This window comes from Cyrtonyx montezumae, unplaced genomic scaffold, assembly GCF_038088225.1.
Source record: "Cyrtonyx montezumae isolate F1298 unplaced genomic scaffold, pur_monq_1.0 scaffold_8, whole genome shotgun sequence".
Taxonomy (NCBI): Eukaryota; Metazoa; Chordata; class Aves; order Galliformes; family Odontophoridae; genus Cyrtonyx; species Cyrtonyx montezumae.
This window is the reverse complement of record NW_027072089.1, coordinates 16,784,223-16,809,601: the sequence shown is the minus strand read 5'-3', so window position 1 is coordinate 16,809,601 and position 25,379 is coordinate 16,784,223. Positions and strand designations below refer to the sequence as shown.

At 35.4% G+C, this 25,379-nt stretch overlaps 1 protein-coding gene across 1 annotated transcript in view; it reads right to left on the bottom strand.

Moving 5' to 3' along the window:
- The window catches only part of ANGPT1 (angiopoietin 1), a 154,508-nt gene that overhangs the window by 30,056 nt on the left and 99,073 nt on the right, over positions 1 to 25,379 (bottom strand). Inside the window, exons 5-7 of the mRNA XM_065752965.1 lie at positions 24,074 to 24,201; positions 18,732 to 18,833; positions 6,507 to 6,673 (exon numbers count right to left, since the gene is read on the bottom strand). Of these exons, the coding sequence (XP_065609037.1) occupies positions 6,507 to 6,673; positions 18,732 to 18,833; positions 24,074 to 24,201 (397 nt within the window). The remainder of the gene's footprint in view (positions 1 to 6,506; positions 6,674 to 18,731; positions 18,834 to 24,073; positions 24,202 to 25,379) is intronic.

Below are 25,379 nucleotides of genomic sequence, written 5' to 3'. Positions count from 1 at the left end.
CCCCCTCTACTCTGCCTTGGTCAGGCCTCACCTGGAGTATTGCATCCAGTTCTGGGCTCCCTGGTACAAAAAAGACAGAGATCTCCTCGAACGAGTCCATCGGAGGGTTACAAAGATGGTAAAGAGCATGAAACACCACTCTTATGAGGAGAGGCTGAGGGACCTGGGTCTGCTCAGCCTTGAAAAAAGAAGACTCAGAGGGGATCTGATCCATGTCTGTAGATATCTAAGGAATGGGAGGCAGAGGGATGAGGCTGGATTCTTCTCAGCAGTGTGTGGTGATAGGACAAGGGGAAATGGCCACAAACTGATTCATAGAGCGTTTTGCACAAATGTGCATGGGAACTTTTTCACAGTGAGGCTGATGGAGCAGTGGCACAGCTGCACAGATTGGTGGTGGAGTCTCCTTCTCTGGAGACATTCAAGACTTACCTGGACATCTGCGTGTGCAACCTGGGCTAGGGAGCCTGCTTTGGCAGGGGGGTTGGACTCCATGATCTCTAGAGGTCCCTTCCAAGCTTTACAATCCTGTGATTCTGTGATATTATTAAAAATACAGACTTGTATACAGAATTCTATAAAATTGCATACATAATTGAATTTCTGAATGGAAATTTTATTATTTCAGTGCTGACACGTACTTTCATTTGGCTTTCCTTAAAAAGAAAATAAAATGATTTTCTACTACTTGCTGAAATTGATTGATATATTTTTGAAACACAAAGAGCACAAAGGTATATTATAGTAACCAAGTGTATAAGCATAAGCTCTCCATCAAAAGGGTTTGAAGGTTAATTTCAGAATTCATTTTACATGGGATTGTTTAAAGCCAAAAAGAATTCATGAAGAAAACTGCAAATAACTAAATCCTTCAGTGGAAATAATAAATATTCTATGAATGAAATTATTTTTCCCATGGTACCTGGGACCATTAAGTTTATTAAACCATTAAGTTTCTCATTTTAAGTGATAATCTAGAGAAAAGTGGCTGTCACTGACTTTCTGTCATGTGAAAATTAACTATATTAGTGTCAAACCTCATTGGTAGTTCTACAAGTTGCAGCTCTCGTGAAATCAGGTGTTATACTTTATATGATCAGATGTAATTTGGCATTAAAGAATCACGAAATCACAGAATTGTAGGGGTTGGAAGGAACCTCTGTAAATCATCTAGACCAAGCTCCTGCTACATCAGGTTTCCTACAGTAGGTCATACAGACAGGGGTCCGGATGGATCTTGACTAGCTCAAGAGAAGGAGACTCCACAACCTTTCTGTGCAGCCTGTTCCAGTGCTCTGTCACTCTGACAGTGAAGTTCTTCTCAGTGTTAGTATAGATCTTCCTGTGTTCCTGTTTCTGCCCATTGTCCCTTGCTCTATTGCTGCTATGTCACTGAAAAGAGTCCATTGCTATCAACATTCTCCCTTGCTTCAAAAGCTTATGAACAGTTATGAGAAACTCTCTCAGCCTTCTCCAATGTGAACATTCCCAGTCTTTCAGCCTTTTCACATAAAGGAGATGATCTATGCCTGTAACTGTCTTTGCTAACCTTGATTAAATTGTTTGTAGGAGACCTCTTGTCTTTTGAACTGGGGAGCCCTGAGCTGGACACAGTATTCTAGATGTGGTCTCATCAGGGCAGAATACAAGATCACCTCCCTCAACCTGCTGGATATTGAATGTCTGTAATGAGAATATTTTATACAATCATGTCTTTGCAGCTCCAGTCCACGTTTTTTCTCTTCACCCAAACACAGCAAATAGTCACTAAATTGTGCTACTAGTTATGTAGTTTCAGGGTGGTAATAAAGAACAGTGCAAATGTTTGGTGAAAAAAATATTAAAGATATATTCAAATCATGTAATGGATGCATACCACAGATATCATTCTGTCTGTTCATACGAGTTTGCATGAGCATTCCCTCTGAAGCAGATTTGCAAAATGAATTTTAAGCTTCTAAAGAAATGTAAGTTACTATGGGTTCAAAATTTTGCACCATTAGTTGGTTTGTTTTTTTTTTTTTAATTAATCTGTACATTTCATATCTGGCAAAACACTTCTGAGGTTTGAACACTAAATCTGCTTTTATTTTCTTGTTTAACTACCTACAAGTTTCATCTGTGTCCTCCACTGTCTTCTCCATCTAGGCCTTTGAAGATCGTGATGCTAATAACAAGAAAACTAAGCAGATGGATCAGAAAAAAACTTGCAGATAAGGCTAATTCCCTGTTTTATCTAAACTACTTGAATGTGACAGAAGGAAAAAGTTACTCATGGCAAATGCATCACTGAAAATTCCCATTCTGTTTGCAAAAAATTCCATCAACTTCCTTCCTCTGAGGAATGGTGCATCTAAATTTTCTCTATATAACAGATATTTCCCTGTCTATTTGTTTCTTATTTATTCTACTAATGAATCTATACTGTTTCATTTTCTTATGAGGTTTCCTAGACTATTCCCCATTCTGGTTCCAATACAAAGATTGTGCTTCTTAATTTCAAGCCACATCACCTTGAGTCGGTGATTCATTTACAAAAGTTGGGATGTTCTCTATCCATCCTCAGTTCTCCCTTAGGCTTTCAGTAGTCCCAAAGTCATGCCTCCTAAGTAGTACTGACTAATCATGTTACTTCATGAATAAGAACAAGGATAGTGAGCCCTTGCAGGAAGATTTTCTAAATAGCAGATTGAAAAAGTACTGTAATATGTTGTCACAGGGAGGTGAGAGTATGTTCAACTTTTCTAAGGGTTCTGAGGTACAAACAGCTTGGCTAATTCAATGTTATTTCCCCCGTTCTTCATCCCATGTCTCACTTGGAAGTGCTGTTCCTGCACTGTGAGTAGCAAAAACAGATGTGCACGAAGCCTGAAAGTTTTACTGTTCATAATCCAGCATCAGTATATCTACTTTCATTAACTAATACATAGGATTATGAAGTGCGGTGCCTGAAATCCCAGGACATGATTACTTTTCCCGGTTGATTCTGGAGTGTGAGTACACAGCTCAGAACATAACTGTATGGCTCCTGAAAGCAGAATACAATGTTGATGATATCAAGAGGGCACTGGTCTACACAGAAAAATAGTAGAGGCTATGCACTTTCTGTGTGACTCTTTTAATTAAAATTTTAATTCTGTGAATGCTTCTTCTGACATTTTAAGATACATTGCACTAAATGTGGGCTTGTACAATGACACTCTTTTAATGTATGCGATTTTAGTTGTATGGTGATTTTACTTGACAGAGTGTAAGACCTGCAAAGAGATGGTCAGTGTGTGTTTTCATTATATTTAGACAGCCTTGTGTTTAATCTTTTCATATAAATAAGAAATCTAAGGTTGTTAGAAAGGAAATTGGTCACTTAGACACTTCCAGAGTACTGGAACTTTCAAGTGTGGTGCAACACTGGTTATCCTGTTTCAATTACTTATCATTATAAATTTATTATTTCACTACAAAAATTCTCATATCTTCCTTCTTCTTTGCAGCCATCATCTGGGATAAATCCATTTTATTCTACATTCCCAGAAACTGTTTTGGAACTGTCTCATTTTGAAAGAGAAACAAGAATATTTTGAACATACATGTGTTCAGCATTAGTCTTTTTAATCATAGATTCTTTAAGCTAATAAAAAGTAATAAAGAGAATACAAACAACCTAGAGAAAAAACAGAACCCTTCTGAAATCACCAATTGGGAGTTATCCAGAGTGAATCAAGCTTTGCATAATGTTGGGGTTGGATTTTGGAAAAACAGCATAAAATGAGTTTCCATATTTTCACAGAAACATTTTATCACTTTGTGGTATTTGCAGTCATTTTTAACTTACTATACTTAAATGCTACACCTGGATCTTTTATAGTTTTTTCACGTCTTCCAAATGTACGAGGTACTGCAATAGCACAAATGCTCAACTTCTTGAGCTTTCCCTTTCACTTCAATATCCTTCTCTGTTTATCTACAGTCCAGATCTCCTCAGTAGTTTTTCTCTTTATTGTCTAAAACTTCTTAGTTGACTTGTGTTTCTTGAAACCAGTGTAAAGTATTGATAACCTACAAGCTCTTACTTTTCCAAACAGTGCTGAATAAGCTGGCCACAAGCAGAAAATTCTAATGGATTCCAAAATTGAACATGTAATTTGTATGGCAAGGTGACTTCAGATGAACAGTTAGTGAAGTTCTGAAAAAGGTATGCTGCTCTGCGCTTGAGGTATTGAAAGCAAACATGGTAAATGCCTGAGAGCTGACAACTGTGAAGAAAAGGAAAAGTGAGTAGAAGGTTGAGAACTGTGCTTTTCAACTTCAGAGGGTTCATTTAAATAGTAGTTACTTAGGTAAAGAACAAACAGCATTCTCTGAGGAGTGGGCAGCTGTCTAGGGCTTGATAATCAGGCTTATATTTGGTTGGCCTTCTGGAGCTGGTTCTATCAAAGATAGTGATACTGGCAAGCAAAATAAACAGATGCTTTGTCACAGGATGCATTTTTATAAAAATTTCTAGAAGTGTCCAACATACAATTTGTTTGCAAAACATTACGATTCTGGACTATGCACTAGTCAAGAACAAGAACCAGAACTGCAGTGACTGTTCTCAGTTGAAATTCCTACAGATGTTTGTGGAAATATGATTTAAATATGATTTAAACATGAGTAGCAGAATTCAGTCATGTTTCCCAATGTTACATCATTTAAGGCCTGCACACCCTTTCTGATTTAATTTCTGGAGTTTTGAAACATTTTGTTTTTCCTGTTCAGAAGTATTTTGATGGATCATTTTCTACAGTTTCCTTGTTCAAAAAGTAAATTTCATATGGACAAAAAATCTCCCTTTCCTCTAATGAACTGAGTTTCCTTTCCTAAATACTTCTCTGTTCCTATACACAAACTGAAGACAGATTCATTCAGGATGACTTTTCCAGGGTTTATCTACTGTCTATCAACGTGTTAAACTTAATCTGTTTAAGAAATCTCCAAGTGTCTATTTCATCACCCAAGCTCTTTAAGGGCCCTTTGTTTGAGACAAAGTTTAATTGAGCCAACAAAAGACAATATGAAGGAAGGTTACATTTTGGACTAGGGCTTTTTCTTTGGCCTTGATAATAAGTGATACACTACTATTTGTATTTGTATGGCTAGATATCCTTCCCTAAAACCTAACATGGATTTGTTATTGGCATAGATTGGGAAAGTCCCTGTCTGCTCTGTGGATACCCCCATATGAACACATATTGGTTAGAGCAGGATAAAACTATTCAAGGAAAGGGCAAACAATTAAATATACGCAGGGAACAGTAGTTCCTTTATTAAGCTCATGTCTGGTACTGTTTTTTTGTTCACACCTGAAGCAGCTTCGAGCCACAGCACCAAGCAGAGTTCCCAGGCTGACAGAGGGACAAATAGCACAGCCTTTCCACAAAATACCTTGCTTTTTCCCTACTTTGGGCATTTCACATGGTCTTAGGATAGGCAGAAATCCCTTCAGCATTTCCAGATATCTCCACTATATTAATAGAAATACAGTCTAGAATTTTAAAACAAGGCAAGAAATTTTCTCACTATTTTGCCAGGACTAAGCCTAGATTAATCCTGAAAATAATCCCTTAACATATGATTTAACGTAAGTTAAATTTGCAACATTCTTCTGGCTCGTCAATGGCTCTTCAATGAACCACATTGTCCTTGTTCAGTATAGAATAAATGTGCACAAAAATCACACTATTTCTTTTAGAAAATTCAGCCATTTTAATTAACATTCTGAGGAATACTCCTGGCATCTTCTTTAATTTTCAACATAATTTCATAGCTACGATAATTGTCCTCTGATATCTTTCCACTCTTGACAAGTACTTCTCCTACCCTTCCCTCATGTGCTTGAACACCTTCTTCAAAAGTGTAAGGCCCACATAATACACATTTACACTTCAGGTTTTAGATTTTGTAGAAATACTTCTATCTTCTGTTTTGAGAGATTTCCTTTATTCGTTACACTCCTTGCCTAAGAAGGACTCAGAATGAGTGTTCCACCTCCACCTTCATGAATCAATGTTTTATTTCACTCATATTCTGTTTTTATTCTTCACTGACACTAATTTTTAGTTTGGAAATAACAGATATTCTAACAGCATTTTTTAGTACCTTTTCCTGTCTCCATTGCTTCAGTCTTAATAATTCCAAGAAAAAAAAAATTCTATTTATAATTAAGAATCTTTTTTTTTTCCATTCAATCAGTTTTGAGTTCTGATTGTTCTAGATATGTTAAAATTCATGGAATTTTTTAGCAGTTCTTACAAATAATGCAATTCCTTGTTCACCTCTTGTTATCAAATGTGTTAGTTTTTTGTCTAATTTTTCATCACTGAGAAATTTCTACGTCAGTTTTTAGCATCATTTTGACTTTACATGAAAATCAGCATCATATTATTATCCCTTCTCATACATAACAAGGAAACTATGAACAATATTTATCACTGAGAAGAGAAAAACAAATTTCCATAGATACTTACCTGTAATTCTGCTTTTCATTTCCTATATGAAATCTGTCATACTGTGAATATGCCCGGTTTCCTTCCCAGTCCATTAATTCAATTCTTAGAGAATATTGCCTCTGGCTTGTTATTGCAAAGATGAATTCATTCCCCAGCCAATGCTCACCTGATGGGCTACCAAAACCCTAGGAAAAAGTTGTCAGAACAACTAGATTAAATTATCATAATTTATAGAATATTTATACAATAATAATATCACCATCACATTTTACCCGTACATTTTAATTGTTCACAAAGCTTCTGTGCCCTAGTTTGATAGTCTCTAAAATGAGTCAGTCAATACCTACCATGAAGGAGATTTGTGCAGTTTAACTGATATTTTTGAGGGCAGTGGATGTTATCAATTGAAAATCACTTTCCAATTACAAGATATTAATAGTAGGATGATATATTTGCATTGGGATTGCTTCAAAGGTAATGCCTATTTCATTATGTTGACTCATAATATCAGAGGAGATACTAATGGTACGGCAGTAGAGGTTGAACTTTCCCACCATTATGCCATTATTTTATGTTGCTGTGTTACAGATAACAGCAGAGAGGCAATATGACAAAATGGCATCTGACGCAGGAACACAGATGAATCAAAAGTATAAAACTGAATTCCTCCTCGTGGAAAAAAAAAAAATGCACCCACTGAAATTCATTAATATTTGCTGAATAGTTCTGGAGACCAAACAATGAATGTGAACACAGTGAGGCGGTAGATGGTGTGTTTCAGCAGTGGAACTGTGACAGTGGATCATCTCCACTGGTGCAGATTTTTACAAGTCTGGCATGCAGGCTCTTGTTCATCACTGGCAAAAATGCACAGCTAATGGTGGTGTCTATGCTGAAAAACATATGCAACTGAGAAATTGCACAGTTATTGTTCTCTTTGTACATCATATTTTCCATGGTAATTAACAGGAGACATTACTTTCAAAGAGACCTATGTATCTTCTTCAATGACAGTATTGGACAGAGAGAATTATTATGATACATTTCATGTGATGCTATACCTAATTATCGTTTAGACAATCCAAATGGAAATTATATTGCACATTATGAAAGATTTTTATTTTTTAAGATACTTTAATTTAGTTTATACACTGAATTGAAATTTGCGATGGAGGACAGTTCTGACAGTTCTTCTGCTGTGACTGTGTGCCATAACAGAAGGTGTCAGACCTTTGGTTTAAAATCCTTTTCTGCATAAAACACATGTTGGACAAGACCCAGCCTACGAGTGATCCCCAGTTAAATTATTTGTTTCCCTTATTCTTTATCTGCTCAGGGTCATATTGCCTAAGATTTTGTCTACTATAAATTTCATTTTCCCTCACCATGCTGAGATGGCCTAAGATTTCTATATGCGTTATGCTTCTTTGAAATCTTTAATTTAAGGAGATAGAATTATATGTGTATAGAGTAGCCAAAGCACAGCAGAATATAATGTAATTAAAGGTATCTAACTCTCCTTACATTTCATACATTCAGATTCTCTCATTTCCAAGCTATACAATTTTCAAATATGGAAAAACAAAAGAGAAAATATAACCAATATACAAACTGCTCTCTCAGTCATATATATTTTTTGTATAAATCCTCCAGGTTTTAAACTTGCTTATGTTCAAATTAATTTTAAGATACTAAACTAAAAGTTCTATTTAGCATAAAAATAATTTACTGTATAAGTTATTTTTCTTTAGAAACTGTTATTTCATACCTGAGAAATAGTGCTTCATCAGTTTTGTTCTCTTTAACAGTAAATATTATTTAAAATAGTAGTCTATTTTTGTGAAGAACTATTTCAAGTTTACTAGTTCATGCTTATTCATATGTCTAGAGTTAGGAAAAGTGGAAGCTGGATAAGTGCTAATTTGCTTATACTGATATGCCAGGGATGTTTTTAGAAGCCCCTTGTAAAGATTTCCTGATTAAATTAAATGAATGACTGGATGATATTCTTGCTTTGATATAAATTCACCTTCTGGTACTAAATTGTGTCTGCCAGACATATGAAAGAAACTATAGAAGTTAACAATAAAGTATTTGTGCTTTTGGAATAGAACAGATGGTAACGAATGTAAAATATTTTCCTTTACTGTTCAGTATGGGAAGTTACCTTCTCACTGATCTGACTATAATGATATTAACAGACAACATTAACTCCCAGTTTCAAATAATAAATTAAGTGATGCGACCTGCCATTGATTGTTTCATTGCAATTTTCAAGAATAAGTGTGAACATTTCTAGAGATAATTTCTTTTTTAAAGAATGATAATATGAAGAGATGTCCTTTGGACTAGAAGTTAGGAAGGTGTGTCTGTGAGGGACACTGGCAAGAAATTAATTTCATGTATGACATTTTAGTCACTCCTGAAAGCACAGCCTCCTTTTTTGTTAGTCATGGTTTTATGATTTTTGTTATTGGTATTCTACCTCTTAGCATCATGTAGTACAGTGAGAGTTAAAGAGTTAATGCTTCAGCTCAACAGATCATCAATTGTTCCGGGTATACCTGCCTCAGAAGAGAAGAGCTATGTCTCTTCTAAAGTCCCAAAGGACTTTGCATTGCTTTGCATTTCTCCGTTTTCTGCTCAGAGGGAAAGATAAAACTTTTAAGAGTGCCATGAGACACACTCTCTTCCCTTTTGAGTTGACCCAGCCGTGGGTACTCACTGCCATCTCGCCCACAGCGTTTAGCATTAAGGCCTTAGGTTTATTGGACACTCTCTTGCTCATTTTATTTGATCTATTAGTTTCAATTCCAATTATATTGTGTTATTTTGCATTCTGATATCTTATTTAGTAAATTAGATTCCCTCCTCAGATCGTTGCTGCTGTTTTGTCTTTAGGCCCATCTCCCTTTTCCCTTTCCCCCTTCTCCTTCTCCAGGGTGTGGGTCCATGGGTCCCCTGCCTCAATCAACAGGGAACCAGAAAGAACCAGCCCATAAACCACTGACATTGTTGCACTCTTCTTTCACTGTCCAGGCTCCAGCCTTTACTAGTTGGGCTACATGGATATGCAATCCTGCACTATGTGCACTGCCCCTAAGTAAAACTGCAGGGCAGGTACGAGTTTGCTCAATCAATACATAAATATCCTACTTCAAAATACTAAATTGGACAACTGTAGAAGCTTAACAGTTTATGACTGGATTGGAAAAATATTTAAAGGAAGGATTTTTTGTTGTTGTTCTCAGAGGAATTTACATTAAAAAACACTTTTAACTAGCCTATCTGAGCAGATATTTAGTTCTTACTAAAACAAGAGGCTGAGAATATGTGACACATTTGGCTACACTGAGCTGAGTTTGGTCTTTGAGTATGCCTGCCCTTTAGCTCAGAGGGCATCAAGTGATACTCATATAGAAAGTGTTTAGTCTGCAAGAACTGATATTCAATCTGTAGCATATCTCAGAGAGGACTCAAACTTAAATGTAGAAGGACATTGTTATTTTTCACTTCCTTTCCTACACATTACTTCACAATACCCTCCCTCACAAAGAGATGATTTTCCATTTTAGTCCCTGTAAATACTGTTTGTAGCTAACCATGTTGATATTTTGCTTTGAACACAGCAATCTGTCAGTTTGAAATCTGCTCCTCAAGCTTTCCCACAACGATGGTTCTGTGTCTGTCTCCTACTGCTTTGATTCCATTTGCATGCATATTTATCTTTATAAATACTTTCTAAAATGTAATGGCCTGTTCCTCATCTGCTCTTTTGACCCTTTACATCACCTCACCCTATCTCTCTGACATGTGGCTCTCACACGTGGTCACTACTGTTGCAGCAGCTTTGACAGTGACCTACTGAAGCAGCCTCAGCCAGTCTCTGACATCCTCTTTTGCCCATGGTTGTTTCTGTTAGTCTGAGAGGAAGGGAAAACATACTCTACAGGGGCTACACAGAAGGCAGTTTTTCTCCCTAAACTCCAGAAGTCAGAATTACTTTTATCACTGAAGCTTAGGTGTCTATATACCAGTCAAAATATGAGACATTGATATCTATGTGGTTTCTATTCTATAAAATATATATTATTATTTTAACAGCTATCTCCCTTTAAAAGATTTTCATCAAATTCTTTCTCCCATTTTTCCACTACTAGCAAACAGCAGGGGCTCTCCTTTGAACTGTGGCTCTACCAAGTTATATTTGTCTTATCTTATTTAAATTACAGCTTATTCAGGATGTAATACATGTGGCTTTTTAACACTGCATTCCCATATGTGTTCTGTATAAACTCTAGACACCATATATAATTATTCTGAAAATAATAATTTTTTCAGACACTGGTCTGATTTAGCATGAATTAGCTCTTAGTTTGCATTCCTACTCTGAGGCTGCAGAGAAAATGAATGTAAAGAAAGATCGTACCATGCTCTTCTGATTATATTTCTGTGTCTCTAGCCCTCAAGCACAATTCTGAATTTTATCTTCAAATACAGAATATTTTTTTTATTCAGCCAAAAAACTTACGGAAAAAAAAGCTTGTGCACTTGTGATGCAGCCCTGTCTGCTATTTTCATGAAGTGTATTCTGAAGAGTTTTGAGAATGGGATATATATCTCACAAACATGAAGTCCAACCAAGTTTCAAGAGAACTGCTGCCTGGGACAGGCAGTCCCAGGGAGATACAGCGGCTCAGCAGTTGCCCTTTCCAGCTGCCTATCAGCAGGAGAAAAAAATCCACGAAAACAGACTTCATTAGGTTTGCTGTTCACAAGTCAGTTCAGTAATTGCTCAATAGTGAAAATCTAGTAATGAATGTCAAGCATTCTAGTTAACAGAAAAGTTATGCACATACTGCTGTTTAAATCTGTGCAAGTGATGTTTCAGCCATGCCTAAGCCATGTTTATCAATTTATATGGACAAAAGTTGTTTATTTCAGAGCCAAATCTGTTATTAAATGTGTTTGTTTTCCTTTACCTACTGACTCTTAATGTACTGAATACACTTGACTTTTAATGTACTGAATACATTAGTTTTTTGTATTCACATGACTGTAACAAATACTTGATGTTAAAAGTTCCCACTTAAAAGCAAGGAAGTACAAGTGGTATTCAAAGTCATCCTCAGCTATCAATCTAGTAGGATAAGGAACATCTGTATTTCATGAATGTGTTTGTATTTAATTATAATATAATTCCTTTTGAGACCCAAAGGAGTTGCAGTATTGTTCCAAAATTGCTTTTAAAGTGACTAAGAGATACAATTTTGTCATTTACTTTTCGTATTTCATCCACCTCATGTTTCCAAGTGCAGGGGTTAATTCATAAAACTTTACATTTTCCTGTAAAATGCTCTCATTTTCCTTTTCCCTTGAAATTTGCATAAGGTTTAGGGATGACTGGTAAACTGGACTTTAATTTTCCAAAAGAGTGGTTATTGTAACAGGAAAAGGTCAAAGATTTCCAAAAGTTTTCAGAACTCTCCTACATTTCCTCATAAACACTCTATAGAAATTGGGAAAATGCATTTCCTAATATGTTTCTGTAACTGCTCAGCACTAGCCACAGGCAGAATATACCAATCTTTGCACTTACTTAGTGTAAATTATTTTCATGTTTCATTTCAATTTTTCACAAACTGGAAATATTTATATTTTTCCTGCAGTTGTGAACTGCATTCTGATTGTACTTTGGCTAAGTTTCATCTTAAATAAGTTAGTTAAAAAGATGTTCAATCACAATCAGATAGTAAAGTAGTTTCTTTATCAAGGAATAATCTGCTAGTGTTTTATAATACATTTAGAATTGTTCTTGCAGACATGACAACACAATTTATTTTCAGAGCAATATAGATATGTACCAGGATGAAGCACCTATGTCACATATGTTCCAGGATGAAGAAAAGGTTCTTCATGTGTACAGCTATATTATAGAATTGTGTATGTTTTGACATACTGCCCAACTGTTATAGGTACATTAAAAAAAATAGGAAGTTATTGTCCTTTTATACTCATTAACACAGAATCAAAGTCAATAATAACATATTTTATAATTACTCTAGATGACTTCCAGGTTCATCATCTCATTTTCAAGTGCATAATGACTAACAAAGACAAAAAGCAGTCATGAGTACAAAGAAATTTAATTCAATACTGATTTAAAAAATGACCTGAAGAACTGAAGAAGTTGATACTTATTCAAAAATAATAAGTAGGGTGCAAAAGAGTTTTATTAGGTTTGGCAAATGCTGTGGGGGAATTCTGCTTGAATCATGTTACTCCAAGTTTATTAAAAAATTATCTCTCTTACTTTATTTATTTTGTCTGATAATGTTCATAGGAAGCTTTGACTTTTTATAGACAAAATAAAATTGAAACCAGACACAGTCAATATATACTATGGCCTCATCTCAAGTCAGACAATTCACTGAATAAAGCAGATAACAATTCAGTGTTTTACAACAGCAGTGTCTTCCCATTTCCATCACATCAGATTATGCATTGTATATTTATTTAAAAATAAACATGGCCTATTAAAAAGACTTAAATTTTCCTGACATAATAAGTGTTAAGTAATGTTAACTTTAAAAATACAGTAAAATAATAATACATATTTTTAATTATTTTTATGAAATAACAAGAAATATTTTGTGCAACGTTTTGAAAATATGTTTGGATGGAACTTGAGGATAACTTCTCCAAAGATAAAATGAAAATTTGGGTTACTTTAAAAGTACATACAGAACTAAACGTATGTACATATAGTCCACATCTGAGGTATTTCCTGCAATCTTGTTCAAGTCCTACAGCCATTCTTGTTCCTTCTAATCCAAACGTATCAATAGACACAGTAGTTAGTATATTTGTCCTTCCTTAACACAGAGAGCATCAGTAGCAGTAGATTTCCTCATGAGGAAGAATCCCAACACCAAAGCCCAGGTTTGAAATGAAAACTTCACACAAATGGTACTCTGACTTGACAGTGAGTCTCATACACCTCACTTTCCTCATTATCCAGATACAACAGCAAGTCATTCTTCTTCTGGTCTGAATTTCAATCTCACTTTTTGACTCTAACTAAAATTAGGTGAATATTTCCTACCAAGACAGGCTAGGTGGAGAACTCTCCCAAAGTGCCTTCAGGCTAGCAAAAATGGATCCAGGGAATATACAAATACTTAGTGTGGCTCTTCCTATGCACATCCAAAGGAGATTGCTTTAAAGAAAAGAAAGGTCCATTTTATATTCTAAGACAAATTGGGAGTGTAAAAGAAGTTTCTATTTTGTTCTTTGCAAATAAATACATTTTGTAGTTTAGAAATAAATGTTCAAATCCTTCAAAAGAAGAAAGTAATTTTGTTTCACTTCGGGGAAAAGTAAATAATTTTTGAGGTAGGATTTAATTTTATTCCTCTCTCTCTTTCTTCCTTGTAAGAATTAGGCTTTCAGATCAGGTTAAAGATGTATCTCCTCAGGAGAAAACTGATCTGTAATGAAAGCATACATCCTTCATTTGGAGGACAGCAGAGCAGGTAGAACCTCTCTCTAATTAAAAACAAACAAACAAACAAAACATCTGAAAATACCCACAGGGTCTTGTAAAACAGCATGCCCATCTTTTAGTTAGAAAGTCTCAATAAAAGTAAAGAGTGCTCATTATAGCATAGTCAAAACACAACTGCACAATACTATGTTTAATTTTTCATCTGAAAATATTCCAAAAGGTAAAGAAGATGCTTTCTTGTGTGGTAACATCTTTGCTGCCTAGTCTAGGTATCCAAAGCTCTCTGAAGCAAAACTGATTTCATTCTTGCTCCCTTAGATCAAGTGGTAGAAACACCTTGGTCAGAACTAAATAGTTTCAAGAACATGCCTCTACTGGACACACTAAACCTCAGAAGATGCAAAGAATATCCTGTCTCTTTTTGCAAGACTGATGATAGTGACAATTATTATTATAATTATCTGAGTAGCAGTTCCAGTCAGAAGTGGCTTTTTAATAAAGTAGTGTGACATACAGTTCTTTATCAAAGATGAGTGTGTATCTGTGGAAGGCGTTACTAACAGGATAACATAATACACATTGCTGTCACTATAAGTCATTTCCTTATATCCAAATTACTTGGCAAGTGTTTGAAAGAAGCAAATTACTTCCATGTCATATATTCCACATGCTTGAAGTAATGATTTTTTTCAGATGCAGACAATTTATAATTCATGACTTTGAAATGTAGTATTTGTAAGAAATGTATTTGTGCCTGTATGTTATGAAATTATTCATGTCCTAAGCATAACTTTTTTATCCCCTTGCATTCCTCTCTCAAGGGCTTATCCATTAAACAACACCAACCAACTCATCTTGTTCTTGTTGTTGTTTCCTAGTAAAGAAGCAGCATGCCTTCTGCCTTTTCTGAGGATGTTTTTTTCCTTCATCCAGGCCCATTCTTGTTCTGAAGAAGAGAAGCCTCAGAGAAGACACTAAAGATCTCTACAACTAACTGAAAGGAAGTTGTTGCACCGTAGTCAGACTTTTCTCCCAGGTCACTAGCAATAAAATGAGAGGTAGTGGACTCAAATTGTGCAAGGCGAGGTTCAAGTTGCATATTATGAAAAATTTTTGCAGTGAGTGAATGGTCAAGCATTTGAACAACCTGCCAGGGTGGAGTCACTGGAGATGTTCAAGAAACATGGAGATGTGACAGTGAGGGACAAGATTTAGTGTGCATGGTTGTGGTGCGTTGACAGCTGGACTTGACTATTTTAGTTGTCTTTTCCAACTTTAATGATTCTGTGACCCTGTAATTCTTAAGTTCTTCATTGTTTTGGGGAAGAAACATGCTTATACTGCAATGTAATTTATATAGTTCTTCACATTACTGTCAGGGAAAAAATAAATCTTTTCCTACCGAAGTCATAAGATATGCCTCCAATTAGACAGATAGATAGGCAGGTACAAGATAGATAAATAGATCAGATAAACAATCTAATTGGAACCAGCAATTCTTCCCCTCAGATCTGTTTTACTAAGACACTAAGGAAGGAGAAGATGATCCAAAGACTGCTCAGAACAGCAGTCAGACAAAAATTCTTCTCAGATGAAAAACTGCTTAGGTGAGCTATTTTTTATTTTTATTTTTTAAAGACATTATCTTTCTGGAAGTTAAAACTCTGACTCCTACTTCAAACAAGGAAATGTGGAAAATGGCAGAAACCTGCTTTAGGATGATCCTGGCTGCAGTTGTTAAAGGAATTATCTGATACTTATCTTTAAATATTTCTGATAAGACGTAATGTGAAAAATTCACTGTAAAACATGAAAGAGCAGGTATAGTAAATACTAATAAGAAAAAGACAGGAGATGGAATTCAAAGGACTTCCTCAGAATTTCTTCAAATTTGTATACCTGAATTTATAAAACTGATAGGAGAGTTTGTATTCAAAAATAAGTTCTTAAGAGCAAAGGCACAAACTACACTGAATAGCATATGACTGATGTAAAAAATTAACTGGTAAGATCTTATGCCAATAAGAAAGAAGATAACAGAGAAGATCTGATTAAGAGTTTTATTCGTCAGCTAATGTTTTAGATACCAAAGAAAGTGTAACTTTGTTTTCCAGAGTGGGGACTGGATATGAGTAAAATTGGAGCTAAAAGAAGGAGAAAGTTTGTAGCACTGCTATCACTTACTTTGTAGTGACTGAAGTATAGATTGAGTTGTGTATTTTCTAATTTTGAAGTATTTATGGCTCCTTTATCTCTCTATTGAAATATTTCATGCGTTTATGTCTGTGGAATATAATGAACAGGAACTAAATTCCAAAATCCTGGGGCCACCAGTGTGAAACTGAGTCAAAGACAGTGATTACCTTAAGGTTTTTCAGCAGGGTGGAAGAGTGCTGGGTAACTCGTGTAATCAGCAGTGTTGTCAATCACCTTCACAGACAACGTCTCATGTATATCCTTACAGAGCTTACTGTCATAAGGATCTCAAGACAGGGTTAGAGAAAATATGCAAAAGTCTCATAAAATTAGAGGAGACAGAAATTTATGAGGATGCTAGTAGTACTACAGGCTGGTGACCTGAGATTCTTAGCCCAGTGTTGAAGCTGGCATTCAGTACTTGCTTGTAACAAAACTTTCCACTGTTTTTGAGAGTCTTTTCTCATATCAAATCCACTGAAGGTAAACTTATCCCCAGAGATTTATTATTGCTGTTACATCATCATATTAATGCTTAGTTCTGTTAAGTTAGATGCCATAGTGAGATAAAAGCACAGGAAACATGTCTTAGAAAATCTAGAAACTATATCTGAGCACATCTTAAGAATCACTGCTTCTACAATGGCACTGGGGTTTCATTAGAAGTAAAAGTAGGTAGATCTGTTAGAAAGGAGCTGTGAAGTGATCTAACAATTACTGCACACCCACACTGAAAAAAAATAAAAATGTGGAACTAAGTCAGTAGTGCTCTTATGTTGAAGCTCAGACTCCTTCGCATTACAGTAATCTCCAGTCTCTTCTACCAACTTCAACTGTCCAACATTTATTTGATGGGGTAAGATAATGACAGATAGAGGCCTTGGGTAATTACTTTGGTAGAACCAGAGATAAAGTTAAATACCAACTTTTTTCATGATTTATGAGATACTTATCAGTAAAGTCCAAAACTACAAAAGTGAGCTATCTACTAGAAGATTATAGTACCCATAAAGAAAATGAGCATGAATTCAGACTGCTTGAACTAGACAAAATCCCCATAATCCAATTCTGAACAGGTTCATACTGTAGTAGTGGATAAAAAAAAAAAAGAAAAAAAAAAGAAAAAAGAAAAAAAGGTGGTCTAAGAGAAAACAAAGGAGAAAATACACAAGAAAATCTCTATAATTCATGTGGCATGTACAAATTAAAACAAAGCATATGTAGAGAGCAAGCTGGAATTCTTACCTCTTCCTAAGTAAGTCTGGTATAATGTTAAAATATCAGAATCAACACCTAGAAAATTATGTTTTGCATTTTATTTCATCCCAAATCAAATTGAGTATAACAGTCTTTTTGGAGTATAATTAGTCTAACAGTCTAATTAAGACTCCAAACAGTCTCATTTTCTTTCATTACAATTTCTAAAAAATTATGTGCAATTTTGAAAATTCATTCAAAAATATCTGTCATTTCAATATTAATTTTATTTCATGTATATTATGAAACAGATTATATCATCAGGTAATTTGTTGTAGGCAAGTTCTGATGTCAAGAATGGTGAATTTTTCCATAAAATTTATATTTTCTAGTTATATAAAAATACTGAAAACAAAGCATCCTTAGATCCAAAATGATATTTTGGTTAAATAATCTGACATTCCTTTTATTTATTTATTTTTTCTGTAATGATTCTGCAACAGAACTTTTTCCCATTTAAATTATTACAGACTGGATCTTATTCTTTTTTAAGCATTTTAAATACTTTTTCCATATGGTAGCTTTGGAAAACTGTTGGAAAAAAGATTTTCCTCTTCTGAGCTGATAACACCATTCTGCAAACTTCACTGAGAATGTCTTGGAAATTAAATCCAGTTCTCAGGGACTTGAGGAAAGAAACTCCATGAAAAAGTTTGATCAGGGAATGAGTGAGAAGCTCAGAAATTATTTAGACTGGAGTAATTTTTTTTAAGTTGGCAATGGTAAACTAACTAGCTTATGTAATATTATCTGTAATTTGGTAAGTTATTTATTGTCCTTTAATTCCATTTGAAGTATCAACATTTCTAGTACATTGTGTTATTTGGCTGAGTTGCTGTATGGCTTGGGTTAAACCTCAGTAAGACTCTTCATCCCTATCTCAGAAGCTCCAAATTCTGAAGGAATTTCCCTTAGTTGAAGACATCCACACATTAGGAATATCAGCACATCCTCATTAACCATCAATGTCACAGCAATTCCAAACCAAGGCACAGACAAGACAGTAACATTCTGTACTGTATGTGTCTGGACATCATCTCATTTTAATCCCAGTAACTGAACTGACAGAAATCCTAATTCTTACAAAACAATATTCAGTGAACTGAATAATAAAAAGAATATTATGACTTTAAATAGTAATAGTCATTAAAAAAGTAGTTCATAAAAGACTACAGGACTACATAACACCATTATAGACAAAACTATTTGCCTTAGACAATAAGAAGTACTATCTGAAGTCTCTTTTCTATGAATGTACAGCTATTCCACATTTTTTACCTTACCATTTTGTATTCTTTCCATCCTTTTTGGAAATCCAGACTCCCATCTTCTCGGTGCTGTATAACTGTCCATCCTCCTCCAGCGATTTCCATATTGCAAAAGACCTGTGCAGTAACAAAAAAAAAAAAAAAAAAAAAAACACCCAAAAAAACCCCAAAAAAAGAGAGATACTTGCATTAGAGTCCTGTCATTTTAGAGATGGAAAATGCGAATAATGGAATTATGGAAGCCTGTTTCCCTATGGATTCATTCTTTATGCCTTTGGCAGCATGCTCAGACCCAATATATGTTCAATATAATTCATTCAGTAAAGTCTTATGTTCATTCAGAAAATCATCCATGAATATCTCCTCAGCACCATCAGTTGTCCTCTACACACTTCCTCTACATTCCTCGTCTACTTTATAGATCCCCTAAAACAACTACCTTCCTCTAAACAAAGAGGTGTATTTTTCAGTGATAACAATGTTTTCTATGGCTTTTAGTAATATTGCTAAATAATTGCAAAGAATCATCAGGAATTATCACAGAAGATACCAGGTCAAGGAGTCCTAAATGTAGCACAGATTAGATTAATCTGTTTTGCTTTGTGGTGCAATGTATCTGTGTCAGACAGTATCTGTAAACACAGACAATTGGTCTCAGTCAAAGCCTCCTTAGCAATGCTGGAGAACATAGGAACAGGATCAACTGCAGATATCTTACCACACTAAGACATACTGAACATCTAATGTCATAACCTGCCATTACTGCGCTAAAAAAAATCTGCTAGTTATTGAAATTCTGTGTATTAAGGATAATTTAACAATATAAGAATTTTACTCAAGCTTGATGTAAGTACATGGTTTTAACTGAAATCCACTAACAATCTTAAATAATTCACGTAATAATTTAAATGGATATTTATTTTTTATTCAGTTTTCACTCTTACAGAAACTTTTTTTCAAAAATACAGGCAACACATCATGAAAAATTAGAAATACTACTTATACATTCTCTTTACTTGGTATGTAGTGATAGCATTTATTGTTGTATGATACAATTTTAAGATCCAACTAAGTTTCTTAGTGCTACTAATTGAAGCAAAATTTCCTGATTTTCATTCCTAAGTACTGATCAACCCCAGTGTGGCACTGTAGCTATTCTAATTTTCACTTGAATGTGTGCTTTTATAGCTATATTTCCTTTTTTAAGAAAGTTGTTAATATGTGAGAAGGTGGAAGAGATGCCATCTGTCAGTTTAGCTTTTGACATTCACATCAGCAAGACAGCACTGGACAGCAACTAAGAACTTTAAGTTGCTTTACCAAATCAAAGTTTAGTATCCAATTCATAATATCTCTCATTTGACTAGAGAAATATATTCCACCCTCAGGCGAAACAATTTAAATCTCTCCTTCTCATAACCATTGTAATAGTAATGCTGTGCAAGTACTTTTGTTTCAATTTTTGCTCCAGGCATGACAAGAGAAGTCTAAGACCTTGTGTGTAGGTTCAGAAAGGAAATAGAATACTGAATAGTGCAAATATGTGAACTTCAATTAGGGTAACCACAAGAAAACCCACAATATTTTTACAAATATTTTGGCCCTATTCTTTGTTCAGGGAAGACAGTGAGAATCAAAACATTTATCTATAAGATTTAATTTCTTAATCTGATTTACAGTGAGAATTTCTAAATGATGGATTCACTTTGTTAACGAGTTATTTAAAGCTCCCACGAATCTTCTTCAATTTTTAAAGTATTAAATACTCATCTGTACTGACTACTCATTTTAAAGACACACACACACACACACAAACATAATAAATTCAAGTCTTTTTATTCTAAATAATAACAAAATAGCGATTAAAATACTTGAATTCTAAATAATAAAGCAGATTAAAAGAGAAAACTGCAGAGTGAAAGATTTACAGCAGCTGTCGTCGCGTGGTCTGGCCCATTCTATGTTGGTAGACACAAACATCTGCCTTTCTAACGGGGTGCCAAGCACCTTTTAGAGGTTTGCTGTGCACAGTTCTAGGTAACAAATGTCCTGGGCTGGCTTCTGTCCCAGGCAAGGTCATATCACTCAACCATTAAACAACTTTTAGCATGTTCTGATGTTTAATCCTCTAGCAAACAAAGAAAATGATGAAGAAAATTAATGTAGAATTTTTATCCATCTCTGCATTCTGAGTTTATCACCAATAAATAAATAAATAAATGGAATATGGTTTAAATTAAAAGAGTATTTAATGCATTTAATTGCTACCTTCCTCAAATGCATGAGTAAGAATACCCAAGCTATTAAAAAGCATACAGGGAATTATTTGCACATAAGTTGCCATTATGGATTAAATGATTTATATATATAAAAAAGTATAATAATAATAATGTAGAGATCAGTGTAATTCTACCGTAAACAAAACTAGTGAGATTACCTTACACTCTACTTTAAATGCTTCCATACTAAGCACTTCACAAGTCTACACTGTAAATTTGTAGCAACAAGGTCAAGATCAGACATTCGAGAATACAGAAACCAAGGCTGGCAGTAACAAAGCAAGAACCACAGATTCCACCCTGCATGCAGCCTGCATATAGTTAATGTGTTAAAGTTCTGGCAGATACACTCAGAGAGGTCGTGGATGTGAAGCCAGTAGAAAGTCCACAGGCAGAAAGCAGAGCAGAGAGGTGAAGACAGAATTCATGGCAGTGCAGATTTTTTGCAGAGTTGTAAGTACACAAATAGACAGACCCCACTAGAAATTTAACACGATATTTTCAGTGCAACACACAGAAGTTTATAGAAATCATCCTTGTGATGACTTTGGGAGTTGTTAGAGTAGAACCATAGTGAAACATGGTAGGATATGGAGATGTTGCAAACACTCAGGGCTGTCCCCTTAGCTTCCTCCAGCTCCCATAACAGCAATGACCTCACTCTCATTACCCCTTCTGTCCTCATCAGCCTCTTTCCCCAGTAGCTGACTCTACCTGTGTACAGCCTTGACAGGATTCTTGCCTTTGCCACTATGACCAAGGGACATTTTTTTATCAACACCATTAAGCACTGCACACACACACACACAACAAAGTAAGTCACTTAATTAGCTTAATATTTTAAGCAAACTTTTGCTCATCTCAAAAATATGGAATAATATTTAGATCATTTTCATCAGAAATGAATAACTTATTTTTAATATAGGGTTGGAAAACATTTAAGTCAATGAGCTGTTGAAGCTAGAGGCATGAAAGAAAAATACAAGCTGTTTCTTTAAGCATATAAAAATGAGGCATATAAATGTTATGGAGCTGTAAGCATGAAGGACAATTTTCTATGAATATAGGAAGATATAAAGAGCAAAATTATTAGAACTGCTGGTGGCTGCAGATATTACAGAGGGCAACAATATAAGGATACTTCAGCAATGTAGGAATTGTGCATTCCAGTTGTGGTAATCCAGATGACCGAGCCTGCTTTAAACAAATGGTATGTCTCAATAGAATTCATATCAGGATATTCGCTTGAGTCCCAGAGCAATCTAATCGTGTCAGCATGGTGCTACCTCTGGGCTAATTAGTCCTGCCACAGTGAGGCGCTGATCTGATTTAGAAGCTATCGCAGCTGGAGTAGGTTCAGCTACCTCTGCACAGCACTACCTTGCAGACTGTTAATACAATCATAATGTCTGAAAAAGAACATCTGCTAAAGCAATTAGACCTCTCACTTGGCTGACATGAACGTGCACTGGATCAGCTCTTGATGTGTTATCACTAGGGCAAGACAGAAACAGGTGCTAGCAGAAACTCCCACAAAATACACACATTCTCACAGGCTCTTACTGAACAGGAAGCCTCCAGGAAAAAGAAGTAATACAATGATACCAGCTGAACTGTGCTACTTGTACTGATTGACAACAGCCTGCAAACAGTGATGTAAGTACGAACACTGAGTAGCTTCCATAGTGTCATTGTGCTTGCATTGTCAGTGAAGTGTACTTAGGATAAATATACCAGTGCAACAGTGCTTTTGAGTTGCTACTGATTTCATTGCAGTTCAAATTCTAGAACTTTAATTAAAAGTCTAAGTAAATCCAGTTTGTACTTGCAATTCTGACTTTAATGTAACATCTCAGTTTTGACATCAACAGCTTCTATGGAACCACTTTTGTTCTCATCCTGATCAGTAATGCTTAAAGGTGCCTCTGCATTTCATATCATGTCCATTCATATTCATCAGAACTATACTGGCCTTTGCCCAAAGCACTCTCCCTCTCCAACTGTGATCATGGTTTAATGAACTCTAGTTGCTCAGATGCGTTGACATTCAGAGGCTTCCAAGTGGCATCCAAAGCCCAATTCACTATAGAAATAAATTTTACATATCTTAGGATCATTATAAATTGCCTTTACAGAGTTACTTTGGTAATGTTTGTTATTATGTTCTTTTGTTTGCAGGGTCATCTTTTCACTGCAGTAAGAATAAAATTACCAGAAAGATAATAGTTCCCTTACTTCTGTCCAACCCACTTGCTGGATGACACTCCACTTTTCTCTGGCAGATAACCAGCCCATAGCTATGGTGGGGCTGCTCTAAGTAGTGCCCTGTCAGAGGGACAAGCCATTCTTTCTTCCTGTATAAATTAGCCTTAGCCTATTCATTCACCTTCTTAGCTTCATCTGGCTCAGTCCCAAAAGCATTCTAGAAATAGCCTTCTTTATAGACTAATGTTTCATTTTCATCCAAAAAGGCTCCCAAATATCTCTTCAGAGGACAAGAAAATACAGGATACTTCATTTCAAACAGTGCTAATATTTCATGTGTTCTCTACAGCCAAACATATTCTTCCTTTCTTCACACAAGAAAAGTACAAATTCTATAAATCTTTACATTTAAATTCATTAATTATTCTATTTCTTTCTCTGCTACTATAGCATCTCCTCATCAGCTTCTTTGTTACAGCATTTTATGAAAGAATATAATATAATAGAAGAAAGTAAGTTTACAATAGAAGATGTAATCTTCTATGCCTCATTGCAGACTTATTTGTGGTCATAGACGGATTCAACTGACCTTGCTGAGTGGGAGGAAGTGAGTCAACTCTTGAGTGTATGTTGGAATTTTGGAGTGATTTTATGTCAGTGAGAAAGAAGAATGTCTGGAATAATACACTTTATCATTTTCCTCATTCCATTGTTGGTGGATTTTTTTTTTCAAGTTTGAATACAACCAGGTTTATTTGTTTCAGTGCAGTAGTTTGAAGAATGAGAACTTCCATAAAGGCTCCAAACGCTCCTTTTAAGGTCAGGGTAACATCCCATTAACAAAAATGAAAATAAATCATACATTTGTCTCACCTTTTTAGGATCAGACACGTTGTTAATATAAATAGTATAGACGCCACTTTTGTTAAAACCAGATTGGTATACATCTGCACAGTCTCTGAAAGGCCTTTCTTCCTCCTTCTTTGCATTCTTAAGTAAAACTGCAAAACAGAGAAAAATACAGTAGTATAAGTTACAACAGTAATCTTAAATGGTTTTGTATGAAAGAAACTCACTTTTGCATATTGTATTCACTTTAAATATTCACAGTATTAACTATATTGTACTCCTTAGTAATTCAGTAAATTCTATTAAAGAACTATAATGAATCTTTCAGACAGATGGCACAGTAGGCACCAGCAGAAACAAGTCATGATGTAAATAGCAAAATAGAGAATCCTGTCTACAGGGCAGATCTCTTCTGAAAAGAAATGACTGTGCAGCTTCACGTGTTGTGTCTGACTGAAGCTGTATCTGGGAGGTTATCAAAGAACACTCCAGCAGCAGCATGAGGAGGTGGACAAGCTTGTTCAGTGCTGTTCCAAGACAGATTTCACCTGAGAGAGCAATACAAAGTCTGGAAGGAGATGGGCTATGCCTATTCTTGATGAAGCGCTACCTTTTGAGGAGCCTTGGGGCTTGTAGAAGGGGAGTCGTTTGCTTAAGTCAAGGGAATGATTTCATGAGTTTCAGATCTACATATATGCTGCTTGACACTGCCTAGAGGAAAAAAAGAAAAAAGGGCACTCCTGAAGTCAGTATTTAGAGTCGTGTTTAGTCTTTTTATGACTCAGAACAGGAAAACAATTAATAATGGAACACCAGTGCAGATATTGATCCTGCATGTCACAGACTACTTATGAGGGCTGTTCCAAAAGTAATGCCTCCTGTTTTATTATGTTGGCCCACAACATCAGAGATGAATGTTGGTGGTATGGCAGTAGAGGATGGACCTTCCCACCAGTATTACATTACATTTTGTTGCCATGTGACCGATGGCAGCAGAGGGGCAGTCTGACATGGAAGTGTGTTTGGAGCAAAGGTGTGGAACTGAATTCCTTCAAGTCAAAAAGACTGCACCCACTGACAGTCATTGATGCTCGCTGAAGATTTACAGAGACCAAACAGTGTATGTGAGCACAGTGAGGTAGGTGTGTTTTAGCAGCAGTGACAGCAGGTCACCTTCATTGGTACACATGTAGACAAGTATAGCATGCAGGCTAGCAAAAATTAATCACTCTTCCAAAATAGATATCCAGTGGTGGTGACTATACTGTAAAAGAGTGTACTGCAGCTGAGAACTTGATCTATCAAACACTGTTACTGTGCCCTTTTATTT